We start from the raw sequence: 22223 nt of genomic DNA on the forward strand, positions 1-22223 counted from the left end.
GGAGCCAGTGTGAGTCGTGGTAGGCCTCCGTGATGTGGTCGTACTTTTTCAGAGAGTAGATAAGTCTTAGGGCTGTGTTTTGTATTGTTTGGAGTTGTTTTATCTTTGTTGTTGGGCAGAATTAGCCCCAGATAGACAGAGATGAGCCATGTCTGGGCACCAGCACTGGATTCTAAGGGATTAATTTAAATTAGAGTTTGGCTGCTGGAGTTTATGCAGGTCCCAGCCATTCAGCCAGGGCCTGTATAAGACAGTTATGTGGGCCCTGATTTGATATTGGCTATGATCCAAATAACTTTTTTTATTTTTTAAGTTTTCTGATCCCTCTCCTGGTCCCCAATGCTGCACCCTTCATCCCTCTGTCTCTCCCAACTCAGGAGAGTCACAAGTCCCCTCTGGACCTATCTTCTATCCTTGGTGGTTCAGTAAGAGTGATAGGGGCAAGAGCAAAGACTACTCACTAATGCCCCTTGCAGCTGCCTCAAGAAAATGGCTTCTATGACCTTTCACAGCACCTTCTGATACTTGTGTATCTGAGGGAGGGGGTTGGGAAGGAGGGGACTGTATCAGGAGGCAGAAAGAGGAGCACAGAACTTAAAAAAAGTTATGTGAGTACTGGCTGATATTCAGTGCCAGTATCCGCATAGCTATAGAGGGCAAAATTTGGACAGGTTTTGAGTTGTCCTAAATTCATCCACTTTGCTTTGTGGTTGCTAGCACCGAATACTGCCAATACCCGTGAAACTGCCAATTCCTCCCCAATTTTTATTTATTTATTTAAAAACTTATATTCGGCCTTCTGTACCTCCCCTGACCTCAATATTTTATTGGTGATCAGAGCCGATGTTCAACAGAACTGCCTGGTTAAGTACCATAGAATATCGGCAGTTGGGCAACTACACGCTATGTAAATGGGCTGGAGCTCTCTTGTCTGCCTAAATCACTTTGAATATTGGCCAGTCTATGTATTGCGACATGTGTATTTTACATCAGTTTTAAAACTTGAGTACAAATCTACCTTTATTCCCCACTTTTCATAGATTTTCAAAGTGAAACTCCATGGACAGTTTCCAGGCTCATGGGTTCAAATTATCCAATAACCTGCAAGCTCTACAGCCAGTTTAAAAATTGCCCTTTTAAAATAAAATACATGAAATTAAATATCTTGATTCAGTACTCCCTGGCCTCTCCTCAGCTTTTTATTGCAAAAATTAAGTGGTATGCGCTTCAAGCAGAAAGGTGATTTAATCTTTTATTAAAATATATTACAGCATGGAATCAAAAAGGACAAATCTGGGAAACCGAGAGAAACTATTTCTCCTAAAGCGAGAATGTTGGTGACTGATATTATTTTAATTAAGCATGATAGATTTCTATAATAAAAGACAAAATAAAGCTTTTGAATCATGTATTACCAGGAACAAGACCATAGATTGAAGGAATCCCCATAGAAGCATCTTGTTTTATTCAGGACACAACTGTCTGGGAGCATAGAAGTTATCTGATGATACACCACTCACTGAGAAGTATTGCTTAAATATTTCCTATCAAACAGTACCCTTTTATTGTTCACTCTTTGCCATCAGAGAGCCATGACTCTTTCCTGGAGGGTGATATACCTTCCAAGGTCATTTTTAACATTGCTCTATAAATCAAACAGGACAGAGCATTATCTGGAGAATGTCTCAGTCAGCATCCTTCCTTCAGAATGCAGGAAACAGAAGAGTGATGGGCAAGCACAGTCCTACAGCTTTGATCGGAGGTGCTGACTTATTACTTCACTTGATTTGCAAATTCAAACATTCTTTCCCCTTCGTAAAAGCGGCTAGTAAGGTTTAAAATTCACATTAATCACAGAAGGGGGGGGAGATTTAAAGGCCATTTTTGCGCATAAAATAAAGGTTTATATGTAGAAATGAGTTGTTCTAAAATTGCTCAGAGGCGAGACCAGAAAATACTCTCTATAGAGGTTTGCAAGAATTAATGCATGTTAAAAAGCACTGCCAGCATGTGCAATCCAGCGCCTCTATTATGCATTAATTAGCTCATGAGAGATTAAATGCAAATCTGATAATAGTGGGGTAATAAGATACAAAACTAAGCAAAATGATGTGGTACCTATTAGTGCATAGAAAAAACAGATGCATTAAAATGTGAAAATGTGAACACAGATCACTTAATGCGAAGAAAAGAAATGAAACTACTCGTCAGGGACGTATAGTTAAGTTTTTGTCGTAATGTCAATGTTAATACGAAAACTTTCATGCTCGCGAACAAATACATTGCTCATTTACATATTACTAATATTGTATATTAACATATCCAGTCATGGTACATGCGCTTGTCATGCTACTGGGGCTTGCGCGCATCTGTGAAGCTGAAAAGCTATGCTGTCAGTAGATTCACTACCAGCAGGCCCAAGGCGGACAGGTTTCAGCAGAGATGTCAGACTAGCAAAGTACCGCCCATCTGGGCAGCAGCAGACGGACAGTGTTGTAGGCAGAGGATCGCGTTTCATGCAACACCAGCGACAACATCGAATTTATACTGCTCAGAAGAAGGGCCCGGCAATCTACTTATGTTGCCACGAAAACTTGATATCATTATCAAGTCCCTACAACTCAAATATGAGTCGATAGTACCTAACAACAACAAAATTAACATGCATTAATTGATATGCAGTGATGACCAATGTAAACAGCTTAAGTGCATTGCTCATGTATGTTTATTGGAAGTTTCTATACCACTACTAATGAGTGGGGAGTCAATTCTGAGAAATTTGCATGAGCTTCAGTAGTGGTGTTAACAACACATGAGCTAAACATATGTGAATCTTACATCTTCAAGTTAAACAAACATAGAAAACTTCAGCGGGTAAAGAATATATGGCCCATCAAAGCTTTAAAATCCCTTCCTCTTCCTCAAAAATCCCGTATGTTAGCCTCATGATTTCTTGAATTCAGATGGAGCCATTGCATGTATCCACCACACCAGTGGCGTACCTAGGATATGTGACACTCGGGGCCCATCATTTTTTACAGCCCCTGGCCCATCATTTTTTTGACACCCCACCCCCCCACGCCCTTGGTACGCCACTGCTGCGGTTCAAAAAAGGCTAAGAAGCCGATGGGAGCAGCGAAAGTGTCCTTTAAAGAACACCCTCCCAATCTGGCTCTATCCCGCCCCCTTCGTGATGCCACCGGACAGTGTTCTCAGCCATTGGTCGACCTTGCCTGTTTAGACGCCCTCTGTCGTCTACCTAGCGTCTATGTGGTGCCTATCCTTAACCACGCCCATGTTACGTCCACGTCTACAAACTTAGATGCAACTATTCCCTAAATCTGTGCCTATCTCGCGTCTGTGCTATAAGGACGCCTAAGTCCGTCTAAGTTCCAATTAACGCTTGTTAAGACTCTTAAATCGCTCATTGTCCACTTAAATCGGTCGCCTAAAGCACGCCTTAAGTTAGGCGCACTTTACAGAATCTATGCCTCATAGTCCACACTAAGCCCCCATCACTGAGTCAGTGGCTCCTCACTCCCTATTCCATTCTGTCCCCAATAAGTAGGACTAACATCTCTTCTTCTCTTTCCCTCACTTCCAACACCAGCATCCCCTCCTTCTCCCTCCCCTTCCCTCCCATCAAGACCAGCATTTCTATATCCTTTATCATGTCCCTCATAGGACATCCCCTGAACACAATTAAACTTCCTAACTCCCTACTCACTTCTTAAGGTAGGAACAATGCTCTATTGATCCTGTCTTTGCACCACCTTCTTACACATGACCCCTAATGGTGAGTTCTCATTTTGAAAGGTGGCAGTTGCCTGAAGCAAGAGTAATTGGGCAACACTTCTGCCTTTAAAGTGGGTGGCAAGTTGGGGAGGTCAGGGTATGGGAGAGGTCAGGAATGTATCCAGGGGGTTCGGGGAGCCTTGTGCTAAAGAATTCAAAGGCAAAAAATAAAAGGATGACATGGAGTGCCCTAGGTCTCCACTATTGGCTCACTGGACTTGCATTGGAGAAAATTAGAATACACATCTTTGGAGACTTTGTACTTTTCCCCCATTTCTTTAGTCAATCTAGGGGTTATTTTAATAAACTGCAGTAAAAAAAAAATGGCCTTCTTGTGCCTTTACATGGGTCTTTCCTGTGTGCTAAGGTCATATTTACTGCAGCTAGAAAATGGCAAATTTTCTATTTTTTAAATTAATGGCCATGCACTAATTTTGCTATTAGCACATAACCATTAAAAAAACTATTAACTTATGAGTGTTTATCCACACCTGTGCTAATCAGTTAATGTGCTAACTGATTAGCACAGAAACTCCCACTCTCCACCCCTAGACACACCCCTTCTGCGCTATAGACTAAAAAAAATATTTTAACACATGTTTTGCATGCACAGATCCAAAAATTAAGCTGAAGTGTGTGCTAGCTGAAGCTTAATAGAAGGATTCCCTAATATTTTGCTTTTACTTAGGGCTCCTTTTATCAAGCCGCGCTAGCGGGGTTAACGAGCGCAACGCTTCATCACGTGTTAACCCCCATGCTGGCCTAAAAATTACCGCCTGCTCAAGGGAGGCATAGCGGCTAGCGCGGCCGGCGGTATTCTGTGCATTAAACCATTAGCGCGGCTTGATAAAAGGAGCCCTTAGTTGGGGACTTTGTTCATTCATCTTTGATGATCCTAGTTTAAGCCTTTCTCATTAGGTTAGCCAGTATGTTACAGAAGATATTTCGCCCCTTCTTTGATAGGTATGTTACAGAAGATATTTTGCCCCTTCTTTGTCTGGATGGAGAGAAGCTGTAACAGGGGAAACAGCTATGGTGACATATTTCCCAGCTATACTTCATTTGTAGAAGTTATGGTAGCAGCTCTAAGAAGTGGTGCCTCCTTTTGGGTATCCCGATGCAGCACACGGAGTGCCAATTCTGTGCTAAAATCAAGGCACCTTGATTTTCGTATAGAATACTAGAAAACATGTCAACGCACCCAAAAGGAAGGCAGGCAAGTTAACTCCAAGTCAATAGCAGCCATAAGTGGGCATGCCTAAAAATGACACTCAAAGCATAGATATATAAGATGCATTTGTTGATGGTGGACATGCCTATGGCCCGCCAGTTCTCCAACCACATGTATACCCTTTTGCAGGTCCACGCTAAAGCACTTATACACTACCTTACAGAATAGTGTGTAATGCATTAGCACTCGTTACTGCCCAGTCTCCCCCTCCTCACACACCCTCTAACCTCCCCGCATTCACACTGTTCTCTTGAACATCTTCCAAATCTGCAAACAGTAGCACAACTCACACCATCATGCATATTCCCACAAGCACACACCTAGACCCTTCCTACACATGCACACCACTGACGCACACACATACTAGAGACAGGCTGCTAGAATATTTTTGTTCCATGTTGTTTCTCATGTCATTTATGAAAATTTTCATTTTCCTAATTTTTATTTGGATGTTTTGTCATTTTGTTGTTCACTCTCTGGAAATAGAGTGCACTATATGGAAAAATGGTGCACTCTTTTCCCAATAGGGGGTGCATATACATACAAGTTTGCACATATGCACTAATTTGCATATATGCAATAGTTTGCATATATGTGATGGTTCTATCAAGAAAGAGTGTGTTCTCTTTCTAAAATAGTGCACCCTCTTTCCACATAATGCACATCATTTCCAAAGAGTGTGCAATATTATCAGTGAATCACAAATCACAAAACGTCACATCTTTTCTACTTGTTTTCATTTGGTAATGGTAAGCACTGATATAGGATATGTTGTTGACATTTGCCATGTTGTTGCAAATGGCATCCCAAACAATGGCAAAGTTCTTCTATGACAAGATTCACCTTGAGTTCTCAACCAGGTCACCTCCTCCCCTACTCTCCTGCCAACCTCCCTTGAACCCCTGCTACCTTTTCCTCCTTTTATGAAATCACTAAAGAGGAAATTGCACATCTCACTTCCTCCAAACCCGCTCCTCTGACCCAATTCCAACCAATCAACTCAGTGCTATTTCTCCCATTGTCATTTATACTATCTGTTACATTCTCAACCTAACACTCTCCACTGCAATTGTTCATGATGTCTTCAAACATGCCGTAGTCTCACCTCTCCTAAAAAAAAACCCTCACTATACCCCACATCCCCCTCTAACTATCACCCCATCTCCCTCCTCCCAATATTATCTAAGCTGCTTGAACATGCTGTTCACCGCCATTGGCTGGACTTCCTTTCATCTCAAGCTATTCTTGACACACTTCAATTGGTCTTTTTCTCACTCCATTACATGGAAACCACCCTTGCTAAAGTCTCTAATGACCTTTTCCTGGCAAGATCCAATGGCCTGTATTCTATCCTCATCTTTCTCGGTCTATCTGCTGCCTTCAATATTGTTGATCACCACCTACTTCTCGATACACTGTCCTCATTGGGATTCCAGGTTCTGTTCTCTCCTGGTTTTCTTCCTATCTCTCCCAATACACTTTCTTGTTTGCCTAGGTGGATCCTCCTCCACTGCTATCCCACTCTCAATTGGTGTACCTCAAGGCTCTGTTGGGCACTCTCCTTTTCTCCATATATACCCACTCCCTTGGTGCATTGATCTCCTCCCATGGCTTTCAATATCATCTCTATGCTTATGACTCCCAGATCTACCTGTCCACCTCAGACATCTCTACAGGAATCCAGGCCCGAATCTCAGTCTGCCTGTCTGACATTACCGCCTAGATGTTTCACCGCCACCTAAAACTGAATATGGCTAAAACCGAGCTCCTTATCTTTCAGCCAAAACCCATCTCCCCACTCCCCCACGAGGCAGTGAATGGCCTTGTCCCCGTACCCATGGCAATCATTTTTTTCCTCCCCGTTTAGGTAACCATCACCATGTCATTCTCTACCTGGAGAAGACTTCCTGAATTAATATGTCAAGCTCCATCTCTAGCAGTATTCAAATCCAAGCTATGTTTTCAAAGCTTGACCTATGTCCATCCCGTCATTCTCTCTGCAATAAATTCCCCAACCTATATGTCATGTCTGTCTGTCCAATTAGATTGTAAGCTCTTCTGAGCAGGGACAGTCTATTGTTCGTTAAATGTACAGCACTGTGTAAGCCTTTCAGCGCTATAGAAATGATAAATAGTAGTTGTAGTAACAGAAATAAATACATGTACTAAATGTGGGACTTTAGCATGCAAATGACAATATAAATGTCAGTCATGCCCAAGTCCCATCCCTGTGCTCCCATGTCAACACTCCTTTCTGTTTATGCACCGAGTTGCATGTGTCATTTATTAGAATAACACTGAGTACTCTCCTAGCTTTTACGTGCACAAGTGTACATTCACCTACATAAGGGTTGGTATTCTGTAAATTTAAGTGTGCAAAATGGTATTAAATTTAGGCTCCAAGTTATGCAATCAAGGAGATTGATGAGAATTGCATAAAGAGACACCAACATTCGAGAACCTAGAGGGTGCCTGAATGGAGCCTACTCTATAAGGGAAAGTGGGCGCCTATTTTCCTTTATAGGGGACAAGTGTAATCGAGCAAATAAGTGCCTATGTGGTAAGGCGCAAGCACTTATTCCAGCCTTAGAGCTGATATAAATGCTTATACATAGATTCCAGAGATTACACATACACGTATGAATTCCACATAAGCTCTGCCCATATGCCACCCATATAGACACAAATACTATTGATATCCCCTAGTTTCTATATATGATACCTAATGTTAGACGTTACTTCCATTCTGACTTTTTGGCACAGAAAAGCACTCTAAAGGGTGCAAGGAACCAAAAGGAACATGAATGGCATTATAGAATAGCGCCCAAGTGTTTCCATGCAGATCTGCAAAGGGGGGTGTAATGATGGGAGGAACATGGGTGGGTCATGGGCATTCCCTAAAGATACATACAGTGTTTATAGTTTATTTAAAATAATATATTGCCTTTCTAAAAAAATCAAAGCGGTATACAAATTAATAAAGTAATTTAGAAAGGAGCTCCAAAGTAATAAAAAGGAAAATTTCAAATAGACAGAACACAGTCAAACCATGATTATGTCTCTGGTGCTCCAGGAGTTATATCTGGTTTCAGTTGGTATAAATACTTGCAACCCAACTTGAGACCGGATCCCAGCGGCACATGCTATTCCATAAAGGCTGCCCATCCCAGAGCACCCTTTATAGAATACTGTTCGATTTTCAGCTCCATTTACTGAATCTGGCCCTATGTAGGGTTACCAGCCATCCGGATTTCTCCGGACATGTCATCCTTTTCGAGGACATGTCCGATGGTCTGGACAGCTTTTCAAAAATCTTGCACTTTGTCCGGGTTTTGAAAAGCTTCCTCGAAATTATGTCGGGCAGATGCCCTCCTGCCTGATGAGAGCAGGCAGCGGGGGTGGGGGGGATGGGGCAGGGATGGGGCATGGCTAGGGCTCGACTGGGGGCGGGGATAGGGTGTAACATGGCGGGGATGGGTGGGCCTGGGGGCGGGTCTAGGGGGTCAGGATTTTACAAAAGTAAAATCTAGTAACTCTAGCCCTATATGCATATTTATAGAACAGCACCTAGATGGATTATTGGCATTTACATGAACATGTGCAAAATACTGAGTACCTGCATAAATTCATGTAAACATTTTTGAGCTCCCTTGGGAGAATGGTATAGAAAACTGAATGACTAAATATGCCAGTGTTCTTGCTATGTATGTGCATATTCGGTGCCCACTTTATAAAATTTGCTCTAGAATTTTCTGCCTGTAAATACAATTTTGTGTGTGTAATAAAATTTACGCCCATGCAGTAATGAAACAAAATTGAACAAAATTACCCTTACCTTTAACTAGTTTCCTCTACCTGGATAGCTGCCATCTTATTCAGTAGACAGAAGCCTCTCTTACATAATAATAATAATAATTTATTTCTTATATACCACTATACCAGAAGTTCGAAGCGGTTAACAACAAAAGTACATACAATCAATTTAAAATACAAACTGAAGTAAAGGTTAACAAAAAATGAGGCATGCTGGATCAAACAAAAGGTCCATTGAGCCCAGCATCCCGTCTTTCAAAGTGGCCAATCCAGATCACATATAATCAGCAGGAACCCATAGAATAAATTCACTCTTTATTGCTCACCCCAGGGATAAACAGTGGTTTTCCCTATTCTGCCCAGCTATAAAGTGAGGTGAAGGAAAACAGAAAAATAACTATGTTGTGAAGGATCACAGTCATTCATTCTAATTTAATATATTTTATTGATGCATCCTTGTACATACGTCAGTTCCCCTATAGGAGGGATCTCAAAAGGCATTTAGGGCCAGATTCTATAAGAGGCACTGATTTAGGCATCTACCTTAATTGCCCAAACCACCTTAATAGTTTTAATTATGAGCTTTAAGAAACTCATAATTGATAAACAAAATTGAATTGGCTGATAGGAGTCTACCCAATTCTATAAAAGTGGGTATATTTGGGGGCAGAAAGAAAGATAGGTGCTACTGGGTGCGATTCTTTAAAGAACTTAGGTGCCTGCAATGTAGGCCTGTAAAATTATGGCCTACATTGTCGGCACCTAAGTTTTTCATAGGCGCAGTTCTGTAAACGGTGCCTAAGTGTGATTGACACATGGCTCACACATTTTTTCTAGGTGTCGTTTACAGAATCAGGCCCGTATTGTATGACTATTTTATAAAGGCATAAATCAAAAAAATACTTCATTTTTCCATATTAGTTTTCTTTTTACTGGTTTTCTTTTTAATGGACCTCAGCAGTGTCACTCAGAGATCTCAGTCTTCATTACCTCCTAGCTTAATACACCCGCTCATCACAGGCTCAATATTATGGGCTCCTTTTACTAAGCTGCGATAGCGTTTTTAGTGCGCACAGAATTGTAGCACATGCTAAACCCGCGCTACGCGACTAGAACTATCGCCAGCTCAATGCTGGCGTTAGCATCTAGCATGCGCTAAGCTTGCGCTAAAACCGCTATCGCAGCATAGTAAAAGGAGCCCTATGTGCAGTATATTAACCATTACTTTCTAATTAACTCCCCGCTCCCCCATTCACAAAACTGTAGCACAGTTTTTAGCGCTAGCCGCGGTGGTAACAGCTCTGATGCTCATAGGTTTTATAAAAGGGGGGACTAATTTGCATATTCTCTCTTCAAAATTATTATATTAGTTTAATATTCATCATATATAACTTATGATGAAACCTCCTCAAAAGAAAGTATTCATTTTGTTGGTCAGGGGGGTCAATCTAACTTGGCTGTATCAAGGAACTTCCCCTTTTATTATCTTTTCCTCTTCGTTCTCCATACCACATGCAGCTCTCGCAATGCACAATCATCAGATATCTCTTCTGGTATGCAATGAAGATTATGCCATACATAAGGTGAGCATTAAACTAATACAATAATAATAATTTTGGAGAGATAATATGTAAATGAATTGGAAAGTAATATTGCATTAGGGGTGGACAAATAAAGCAATTGTGTTGGTCCCCTCTGTCACGGGGGGTCTCAAACCTGTCTGAAGTTAAAAGAGGAGCAGCTTGAAAGCAACTTTTGGGTTCCCTCCCTGGTGTCTGCCCTGGGTCCCCATCAGGTCTAGCACCAGCCCTGGTTATAGTTAACATACTGCACAAAACATTGGACCTGTGACGAGGTGGCTACGTTAAACTCGAAGATTGAGATCTCGGCGTGATACCACTGAGGTCCATTATAAAGAAGCCCATTAAAAAGAAAACTTATAAGGAAAAGTGAAGGAACATTTTTGTATTTATTTTATTAACTGGCTCTTTCTGAAGATTTTATAGTCCAGATTAGCTTATTTTATAAAGGCAACATAAACTAGACTCCCAAAACTAGCCCCAATAGCGCCCAAATGTGTATACGCCTCCTTCAAAGATATAAAAACGTTTGTGTTCTATACACATATATCCCTGTATTTTTTAAAGAATGCAGGAACATCAGACTTCCATCTCTGCTCCACCCAAAACCATCCCTCCCAAAATGCCTGTAAAAGTAGGTTCACTCTGTTATACATCTACTTTTTATGTACGATTGTTAAAAAATCACTATCCTATAAGTAAATAGGCAGTATATATGGAAAGCTTTATAAATTATATCCTATAAGTGCAACAATGCCTATAATGGTGCTATAATCATATACTTCACTCAGGTTGACCATTCCTAAGGATCCTCATTGCCTAACCCCTCTTTTTTTATTTTTTTTTGTGAAGCCTTAGCAGGTCAATTTAGAATAAGGACGGAAACATATAATCAAGGAGGTCTTTTCTCTAATATTGCTAAGGCAGATCTGCAAGATTTATCAGTCTCATAGCACACATTTGCTCAAGTTAATAAAGAGCAGGTGATGAAATTCCTGACCCGATTGTCCAATAGAACTTCTGCACTGAATCTGTACATGACCTAAGTAACTAAAGTCTTGAAAGCCACAGTGGTAGATGCTCGACTCAAGTAATTAGATATCTTTCTTCCCTATTTAAAACGAGCTTCAGGTCATCCAGTCCTCGGGAAATGGCCACTGGACCAACAAGAATTAAATACTTACTCCTTGAAATTCAGAATAATTTAAGCAGGCAGGAGAAGCTCCAGACTGCTTAAATCACCTTGGACTGCCTAATCCCAGATATTCACCAGCACCAGCATTTACATTAATATGTTTATTCTATGTCACTTTAGCAGCACTGAATAATTATCTTTATTATTATATAGTCATCATGTAACCACATTTATAATTTTATAAGGGGGCATCCAGTGTTAAGTTCTAAGAACGCATATATTAGTATTATAGTCATTTGTACAAGTATGTGGCTATATATGTGCTTTCAAATCACCTCTGATAACTTACCATCTAGTGGAAAAGTATGTGCTATGATATAATGGCATTTACTCTGGTGGTGGGCATGTGCCTTGGTGGAGTTTGGGGAAAAAATATATGGAGGAAACGCATACCTTATATACTCAAATATAAACCAAGATTTTGGGGCCCAAAAATGGGGGTTTTGGTTTATAATTAGAATCTTTCCTGGCTCTATACCACTCTGCCCCCCTTCTGGATCCATTATAAGCCTCCTCCTGGCCTACTTTAAGCCCTGGTGGTCCATAAGTGAGCCAGTACAGAAGCAATCCCTCCCTTTCCTGACCTGGCTGGCTCTTCACAACCCTGCCACCTGCTGGGTCTGTCACAGGCCTACCTTAAGCCCTGGTGGTCCAGCAGTGAGCCAGGGCAGGAGTGATCCTCCTATGCTCCTGTCCTCTGCAGTCTCACTATTGAAAATAGATGCTACAAGTTATTTCAGCAACCTCATAAAACTGCCAAACTCATCCCTCCTAACCCACCCCCATATCAAAAATCTGCTTCCTGACCATACACCCCAAAGATCAATAGGTCTTTCCCTCTCAGTCCCCCAAGGATCCAGAGCCCCCTTTTTCTTAACCTTTCCCTTCCCTCCAAAACAGAACTAGAAGCCCCATCAAGAATCCCTATCCCCTGTAGCCCCCGCCCCCCCCCCCCCCCCTCCAGCTTACTTTTAAGATTGCTGGTGGTCTAGAAATCCAAGAAGCAGGAACAATGCCCACTTGTTCTTGCCACTTATGACTCCAGTCTCAAAATGACTGACAGTCTCCATATGGCCTTTTAGAGGCTGGATCCACAAGGGGCAGGTGCAAGAGTTATCATTTCATGGATCTAAATAGGTCAAGGATGATCTATTGGGGGTGAAGGGTTTTTTGTTGTGGTATCTAGTTACCTTTTTGGGGAAAGGGGAAGAAGATTTGAATTTGGGAGTTGGAAAGATGGGGACTATAGATCCTCAGGAAGGTTGGAAAGGAGGGGGTATAGATCCTTACAGGGGATTAGAGAGGAGAGGGCTATGGATCTTTAGGGGAGTCAGGAGAGAAGGGGCCTATTGATCTTTGGGAAGGTCAGGAGGGAGGGGGCATTAGGAAAGAGGGAGAAACTATGGCTGTTTCAGTGCAATACCTGGAAAATATACAAATGCCAGCCAATATTCAATGCCGGCAACTACATAGATAAGCGAGCATAGTTAGAACTACTTTTGGGTGGTCCTATATTCCTGCTTTGCTATGGGGGTAATCACACTGAATACTGCCAGCACCTCCATAACTGCTGACTTTACATCAACTCTACCCCTGTAATGTCCCCATGTAGCTAGTTGGAGCCTCTCCTGTTCACTTAAGTTGCTTTGATCCCATTATTTTTCAGCTGCTATTAGGGTTTAGTGGTACTTTGTCATGTGTTTCCTACATTTAGCCTGTCCTCAGCCAGGCAATATTTATTCATTAGGTGCCAGGTATAGAATGGATGCCAATGATGATCAATTTTGCTTTTCAGTCACTGAAGAGGAGGATATTTCTATCAGAGTTGGACAGTTTATGGATGATGTGAATATCTGGGTGAAGAATCAGAAATTGAACATCATGAAGACGGAAATACTTGTTATTAGAAGGGACACATCTGTTTGGTGCAGTTGTGTGTGTGATTTTGTTTGAGAAAGGTTGCCAGTGAATCAAGTGGTTAGGAATTTGGGTGTCTTGATTGATTCTAGGCTGTCTATGGGTGATCAAGTTAGACAGGTTGTCTGATTGTATTTTTATAATCTGAAGATGTTGACAAGATTAAAATCTATGCATCCTGTCTATGATTTTCAAGTGGTGGTTCAAGCTTTAGTGCTCAGTAGATTGGATTACTGTAATATGCTGTATTTGGGGATGGGGAGCATGAAATTGAAGGTATTACAACTTTTTCAAAATGCGGCAACCGGACTGATTTTGGCTGGTAGTTGCTTTGAACATATTTCCCCAAAGTTGATACAGCTTCATTGGCTGCCAGTTGGTCTTTGCGTACAATATAAAGTCCTCATGCAAGTTTTTTAGTGTTTCTTTGTGGCAACCCCATTTTGTTTACAAGGATTAATTGAGACTCACAGATCAGCATGCATGCAGTCTTTGGTCAGCTTCAGATAGAAAAACGGTAGTACTTGACTTGTGTCAGGTGAATTATGTTGAGACTACATCTAGTGTCTTTTCTATTGCCGGTTCACAGCTTTGGAATACTTTGCCAGGTTACCTTCATTTCAGTTCAACACTGCTGCATTTTAGGAAAGCCTCAAAGAAAGCTAACAGAATGTTGGGTATCATTAAGAAGGGTATTACGACCAGGACGAAGGAAGTCATCATGCCGCTGTATCGTGCAATGGTGCGGCCGCATCTGGAGTACTGTGTCCAGTACTGGTCGCCGTACCTCAAGAAGGACATGGCAGTACTTGAGGGAGTACAGAGAAGAGCAACTAAACTGATAAAGGGAATGGAAAATCTCCCATATACCGACAGGTTGAAGCAGTTGGGACTTTTCTCACTGGAAAAGCGGAGACTTAGAGGAGACATGATAGAAACCTTCAAGATCCTGAAGGGCATAGAAAAAGTAGACAGGGACAGATTTTTCAAATTAAGGACCACCACAAGTACAAGGGGGCACTCGGAGAAATTGAAAGGGGACAGGTTTAGAACAAACGCTAGGAAGTTCTTTTTCACTCAGAGGGTGGTGGATACATGGAACGTGCTTCCAGAGGCTGTTGTAGACAAGAAAACATTAAATGGTTTCAAAGAAAGTTTGGATAGATTCCTAGAAGAAAAAGGGATTGAAGGGTATAGATAGATATAGACCACTACTCAGGCGATGGGCTGCCGCGGGAGCGGACCGCTGGGCAGGATGGACCTATGGTCTGCCTCAGCGGAGGCAACTTCTTATGTTCTTATGTTAAAGACCTATTTGTTTCTAGATGCTTTCCCTAGAGGCTGATTGCACAGTTCAGCTGCTGTGTTGGTTGAAGTGGATACTATGGATGTATGATGTGTCTTGTATGGTATTCAATGGATGCTATGTGGAATGCATTTTTATGTTATTTTGTGATCCTCTTAGATGTAATGGGCATAAAAATAATGTAAATAAATAAATAAAGCCATCTATTTCTAGTTTACATCCTTCTTGTTTAAGCGCATAAGATCTAGAGAATGGGAAATAAGACCTTTTCTAGTGGTACAGTTTTATCTAGGGTATTAGCTCGCGTGTTTATTTTATATATCAACCTGATCTGCCACAGTAGTTGTATTTTCATCCACATGGCCTCTAGGAAATTCTTAGCAGTTAGAATTTTCTTGTCTGTAATCTCCTTCCACTCTGGAAGATACCATCCACTTGAAGTGTTCACTTAAGACAAAATTTGATTAGAAAGTGGTCTGCCCATGATAGAGATTTTATTTTCAAAAACAAAAAGAAACTACACCCTTACCTTTAGGTCAAGGATGCCAAAGTCCCTCCTTGAGGGCCGCAATCCAGTCAGGTTTTCAGGATTTCCCCAATGAATATGCATGAGATCTATTTGCATGCACTGCTTTTATCGTATGCAAATAGATCTCATGCATATTCATTGGGGAAATCCTGAAAACCCAACTGGATTGCGGCCCTCGAGGAGGGACTTTGATACCCCTGCTTTAGGTGCTCCAATACTGGTTTACTCTAATTTTCTATTTAAAAAGTTATATATGTATTTAGACAAGTTCCTGGAGGGTAAGTCTGTAGTCTGCTATTGAGACAGACATGGAGGAAGCCACTGCTTGCAATGGATAGGTAGGATGGAATGTTGCTACTATTTGGGGGTTTTGCCAGGTACTTATGACCTGGATTGGCCACTATGAAGACGGGATACTGGGCTAGATGGACCATTGGTCTGGCCCAGTAAGGCTTTTCTTATGTTCTTAAGTTTATATATATAGAATAGGCTCATAGCCCATGGAAATTTGGTTCGTAGATTTCAGAGACCTATTATTGAACTGCCGCCTTTATGCTGTGTAGATCTTTTCTAAGTTGTATACTCTCTTTTTCTTTCCACATAGAAAACATAACTGCAACGACAAAATCTGAAGATGGACATTATGCAAGAACAGATTACACAGGTATGCATTGAGTATCTCCTACCTGTATTCCACCTGGCCCTAGCAGAGAAAGACACACAAAGGTTAAGGCAAAACTCATTTGCCATAATAGATTTCTATATGGGGGGAGGGGGGGTCAATGCAGAAAAAAAGGTAAATTTGCCCCAAAAGATTTGTAAACTTTACCTATTTTTGGTGTGTCATATCGTCTATTGCAGGGATGTCAAAGTCCCTCCTCGAGGGCCGCAATCCAGTCAGGTTTTCAGGATTTCCCCAATAAATATGCATGAGATTTATTTGCATGCACTGCTTTCATTGTATGCTAATAGATATCATGCATATTCATTGGGGAAATCCTGAAAACCCGACTGGATTGCGACCCTCGAGGAGGGACTTTGACACCCCTGGTCTATTGGGACCATGCCGCTTTCAATCAAGCATAACAGCTTATTTTTAAAATGGATATTTGGCATTTCAGACCTTGTAAAAAAATAAAACTGTGTACTCTAGAGCAGGGCTGCCCAAGTCTGGTCCTCGAGATCTACTGGCAGGCCAGGTTTTCAGGATATCCACAATGAATATACAAGAGAGAGATTTGCATACCAAGAAGGCAGTGCAGGCAAATCTTTCTCATGCATATTCATTGTGGATATCCTGAAAACCTGGCCTGCCAGTAAATCTCGAGGTCCGGACTTGGGCAGCCCTGCTCTAGAGGCAGTTCTGTAACTGGGTACCTCCAATCAGGTGCCCAGTGAGCTCATAAACCCCCTTTTACAAAAGCATGCAAGCGATTTTCAGCACCAGCCAGTGCGCTGAATGTTCTGCGCTGTTCTGACCCTCACAGAGTTCCTATGACTGTCAGAGCAGCGCAGAACATTCAGTGTGCCAACCAACACTAAAAACCACTTGTGCAGCTTTGAAAAAGGGGGGATAGTTAGGAGTCTATTCTATAATGGAACCAGGGTGCTTAGGTTACATTATGGAATATTAGCATATGCCTACATTTAAATGCTCGTACTTATGCTAATCATAGAGCCAGTGTGAGTGCATGCAACTATGTGTGGCATTTACCGGTGAAACTTACATTATTCTGGAAATTATGTGCCTAAGTGGGAGCCCTGCTTATGTCTTGCACATGCTCTGCTCCTGTGAGCACCCCTCCACCACCTCTGCAAAGACACACTATGGGTTCCTTTTACAAAGCTGCAGTAAGAGCTAAGATGTGCTTAAAAGAGTTTACTGCAGGACGCGCTGAGGTGTCTCAAAGTAGGATCCAAATGTGCTCACTCAAACCATGTGCTAAAAATATTTTCAGATTTTTCTGGGCGGTCCGTGTCTGTGGGCGGATAGTGGGCATTTCTATGCTAATCAGTTAACACATCTACATTGCCGTGCACCAGGGATCTCAAAGTCCCTCCTTGAGGGCCGCAATCCATTCGGGTTTTCAGTATTTCCCCAATGAATATGCATTGAAAGCAGTGCATGCACATAGATCTCATGCATATTCATTGAGGAAATACTGAAAACCCGAATGGATTGCGGCTCTCAAGAAGGGACTTTGAGACCCCTGCCGTGCACTGAAGCCTTAATTCTGTAAGCGGTGCCTGCAGTGGCAGGTACCTACAAGACACACGCCTGCCGCGTGACAGTCACCAACAGATGCCACTTCCAGAATTGTGGCTCTCAAAGGCTCTAGGTGCCAGAAATGTAGACCAGGCTTTTGCAGACCTACATTACATCACCCAGGGTCCTTCCTGAATTGCAGCTAGCAGCACATAGTGATGATGATGTCCGATGCTGCCCCTAGCCACGATCATGTATGGGCTTTCAGTATCATTATGTGCCACTAGTTGCAAGGGACCTAGGCGCTGATCCCAGAGGCCGCGTAGTGGTGGCTATTTTTTTTAATGAGTTTTTAATTGGGTTTTAATGGCATGACTTAAACCCAATTAAACCAATTAAGTTAGGCAGCAGTAGGGCGGCTGTTGTAGAATCCAGCCCTAACTGATTAATGGGGGATTAGAACGTGAGCCATGCTGCATACAAAACAGGTGGTGGTTCAAATGGCAACATTAGTGCATTTATTTATTGAGATTTGTTATCCACCTTTATGAAGAAATTCACCCAAGGCAGTGTACAGCGGTACAATTCAACATAAGTCTTACAATTTTGTTAACAGCATAATGGTAGTAAAAAGGCCAAATATAAACATAAATACAATGAATAAGGTAGAGTTAAAATCAGTAAATTGAAACTTAATAATAGGACTATCATAAAACAGTTTCAAAAATATACTTATTAACAGCACTGAAATTCAAAAGAGAGATATAGGGGCTCATAATCAAAAGAGAAATACGTCCAAAAACTGGCCTAAGTCAGCACTTGAACGAACATTTCTCAAAAACATCCAAGTGCTGATACTAAAAACAGGTTTTGGACTTATTTATAAACGACCTAGGCCTTCATAGTGCCGCTGAACAACCAAAGTTAAATGGGGCGTTTCGGGAGGAGTGTCGAGGGCGGGAGTTGGGCGGGATGTGGGCTGGCTTAGACTTAGTCATACAGCATGTATAACCGAAAGTTATACAGCCCACGATCGACGGAACTTGGATGTTGTGACTTAGACCATGTAAAACATGGTCTAAGTCACAAAAACCCACCTAAACTCTTCAGATAAGCATTACAAACACATAACGCAGACTCCCATACACTACCCCAGGGATCACCGGCACCCCCCATAAAAATATTAATCACATCTTTAAAATTCAGCCTCCAGAACATCATCACCTGGCCGCCTGGCATAGGAAAGCCTAGTTGTCCAGCACAGAGGCAGCTTAAGTCGTCTTGGGGGTGGGTTAGGGACTCATGGAAAGGAGGACCCATGCCCATAAGTCCCTGTAATCACTGCATTGATAATGAAACATGTGCACTCCCCTATACACCTTCCAAACCCTTTTGTACTGGCATATAAATGGCTCCTATAGCCATAAGGGCTATTGGGGTGGTAGATAAGTGGGTCTAGGGGATTCTAGAGGTGGTTTTGGGGGCTCACCGTGACTTATAAGGGAGCTGTAGTGAGGAGAAGCCATGGCACCCTTTTTGTGAAGTTCACAGCAGTGCCCTGTAAGGTACCCCACTATTTAGGTGGCATGACTGGGTGTTCAGTCCATCTCTTTCTAGACCCCTCCCACGTCCAACAGGGCTTGTTCTAGGCGTTTTGGACTTGGACGAAAAGTTAGATGAAAATGTGGTATAAAGATGGACGATTTAGCGACTTGGACGATCAGATCTGCAGGACGTATAATTAGACGATTTTCAAAAGTAAAAAAATTTTGGATGTATTTTTCGAAAATGTGTCCTAGGCTGTTTTTTACTTTGGATGACTTGCGAGTTGGACGTAAACAGACTTAGACGTTTCTTTCGATTATGCCCCTCATAATGTATAATAAAAAGGAGACATAATACTTATGCAGCATCTAATGAGCACAAATCAGAACATTCAGACATAGATATAACGCTAATGCTTTTCTATAATACAGCTTATCCTAGAGCTGAGGGGTCAAATGCAGATATTAAATGGGACAAGATGGGTGGTAAAGAGTGCTTTGGGATAAACAGATGAGACTAAACCATTAATTCAGAAAATAGAACATTGTCCATTTTTGGGCTGCGGCAAAAATGGCCTTCACGCAAGGGAAAGGCCCACGTAAGGGTATGCTAAGACCAATTTTTACTGCAGCTTTGTTAAAAAGACCCCGAGGAAGTATTTGAAGAATAGTGCTTCAGTGCCGATCTAGCATTTACCGTATTACGCACTTTTTATCCCCCCAAAAGTGGGTGGAAATGTTGGTGCGCCTTATGTAGCGAAGATACAAATATATACCACCCCGTACCTTTTTAAAACACCCTCCTAAAAGAAAAATAAGCACACTATGCCGATATTAGTAATAAACCAAAAAGGACCAATACCTACTCTTCACCCTTACCAGGCAGCCTACAAAACTCATTTTCCACCTTCTGCTCATACACTGCTTCTCCTGGCTCGCTTCCTTCCTGATCTCCACGCCTCACGCCAGGCTCCCCTCGCATCATGACTTTCCACACTAGAAGCTGGGTAAATAGAGGAGGCTCGGCCACCTCCCACCTCTGTACGCTTCGCTTCCACAGCCAATGGGAGCCAATGGTAGAGGTGAGCTGCTCTTGAGGTGCTAGGTCATGGCGTCGGTGTCCTAGCCGCTGGGCTTGAGCTGTGCCTTGGACTGCATGCGTCACATGTCAGCCTTCTGCCGGAGAGAAGAACAGTAAAGCTTTAGCCGGTGCATGAGCAGTGGGAGTCTTGCTCAGCTTCGGGACCTCTGCCCAATTTACTCCCCATTCACCGTGTCAGACATGAGCAGGAGAAAGAGGATGAAAAAATTGTTTTGAATGAAAAATAGGCACATATGCAAAGAGGTATCTCCACGTGCCTAGAGTTTCCCGGTACCCCGGAGTTATGGGTTTTGCAAAAATGAAGGGTGAGAGCAGTACTGGGCTGCTGCGGTTGCGGTTTATGCTATTTCTCCTCTTCCTCTTTCATCCCATTGGGGGGCAGGGCTTGAAGAAAAAGGGACCCACCGTGACAAACAAGGTGACTTTAAAGTCGATATTAAAAAAATAATAATAGGAGGTATTAGTGAAGTTCAATGTTTGTCAACTGCCTAGAAATTTTTTAATAGGCAGATATAAATACAAATGAAAGGTACTGGGGGATTTAAAGAGGTAGGGAGGGTGTAAAAAATTGTTAGTTGGTTGGGACTAACCAGAGAGGGGCAAGGTACAGAGCTTGGCAGGGAGGGGGTCAGGGTGCAGAGACTGGCAGGGAGAATTTGGTTCAGAATTTTTTTTTCTTGTTTTCCTCCTCTAAATCTAGGGTGCATCTTATGGTCAGGTGCATTTTATGGAGCGAAAAATATGGTATATGCTTAAGTGTGCACTTAGGCGTATAAAGGCACATATTCTAACCATGTACATGTAAATATGAGTGCCTGGGTTACAGACTTGCCATTTCTGTGTTTTGTAAACTATTCCAGAAGTACACACAAATAATAATATTTGCAATTAAAACTTTTAACTAATAGGTCATTATTTTAGGCATAAGCTAAACTCATAGGAGCCATGCTCACAGCAGTAATCAAACAAAGAAAATCAAGAAACTGTTCCACAGAAAAAGGAGAAATCAAGCAAGAACAAAACTGTGGAACTGATGGTGTTGATGAAAAAGTTTAATAAAAGTAAATAATGAATCCATAAAACACACAGTAAAAAATTGTGGTATGAACCGTGTTTCGGTAATGAGTAACATTCTTCTGAGGTCCGATCAGATTATATCATAATGATAAAATATGCTAAAAAGCATCCAGAGAACCAAGACAGCATTTTGTTGCTATATGCACTTTCATGCCTTCAGCACCTGGATTCCTAACTCATAGTTCTCCGGATGGTATTTGTTTTTTTAGCATATTTTATCATTGTGGTATAATCTGATCAGACCACAGAAGAAGGTTACTCACTACCAAAACACAGACTGTGTCGGGTCCATACCACAATTTTTTACTGTATGTTTTATGGATTCATTATTCACTTGCATCAAGACCATTGGTTCCACAGTTTTGTTTTTGCGCAACTAATCACAAATTACTTCTCAAGGAATGAGATCTCACACGCATGTGGTACACCACTAGAAACATCCCTTTCCTCAGAGTGAGCTCAACCAATTCCTAACCCAGTCGATTACTTTGGGGCCCATACCAAGGGCATGCAAATTAATTCGATCATGTCACCCCTTTGTTACAAAAACCTCATTGGCTGCCAATTTCATACTGGATCACCTATAAAATTGCTCTTTTAACCTTTAAAACTTTACAGACAAATACCCCTGCATTCATAGATAGATTACTGATTCCTTATGACCCTCCCAGAACTTTAAGATTGGCCTCTCAACATTCCCTTAATGTCCTATCTTTAAAAATAATTGGTACTCGTCGTACTCTTATTGTCTCAGTTATTGCCCCATTAATTTGGAACTCTCACCCCCTATGTCTCAGAGCCGAACAAAACTTGGAGAAATTTAAAAGTAGCCTAACTGCTGCCAATGCTTGTATTTTAAAACTTCCAATAAAAATGATTGAACTAAAAAAAAAAAAAAATAGCCTAAAATGCTTTCTCTTTAAAGATG

The 22223-nt window shown here is 41.7% G+C and overlaps 1 protein-coding gene across 2 annotated transcripts in view; it reads left to right on the forward strand.

Moving 5' to 3' along the window:
- TMEFF2 (transmembrane protein with EGF like and two follistatin like domains 2) overlaps positions 1 to 22223 on the forward strand; it is a 512432-nt gene that overhangs the window by 323893 nt on the left and 166316 nt on the right. For both annotated transcript variants that reach the window (XM_033944051.1, XM_033944052.1), the window contains exon 7: positions 15971 to 16030. In XM_033944051.1, coding sequence (XP_033799942.1) covers positions 15971 to 16030 — 60 coding nt within the window. The remainder of the gene's footprint in view (positions 1 to 15970; positions 16031 to 22223) is intronic.

This window comes from Geotrypetes seraphini, chromosome 5, assembly GCF_902459505.1.
Source record: "Geotrypetes seraphini chromosome 5, aGeoSer1.1, whole genome shotgun sequence".
Taxonomy (NCBI): Eukaryota; Metazoa; Chordata; class Amphibia; order Gymnophiona; family Dermophiidae; genus Geotrypetes; species Geotrypetes seraphini.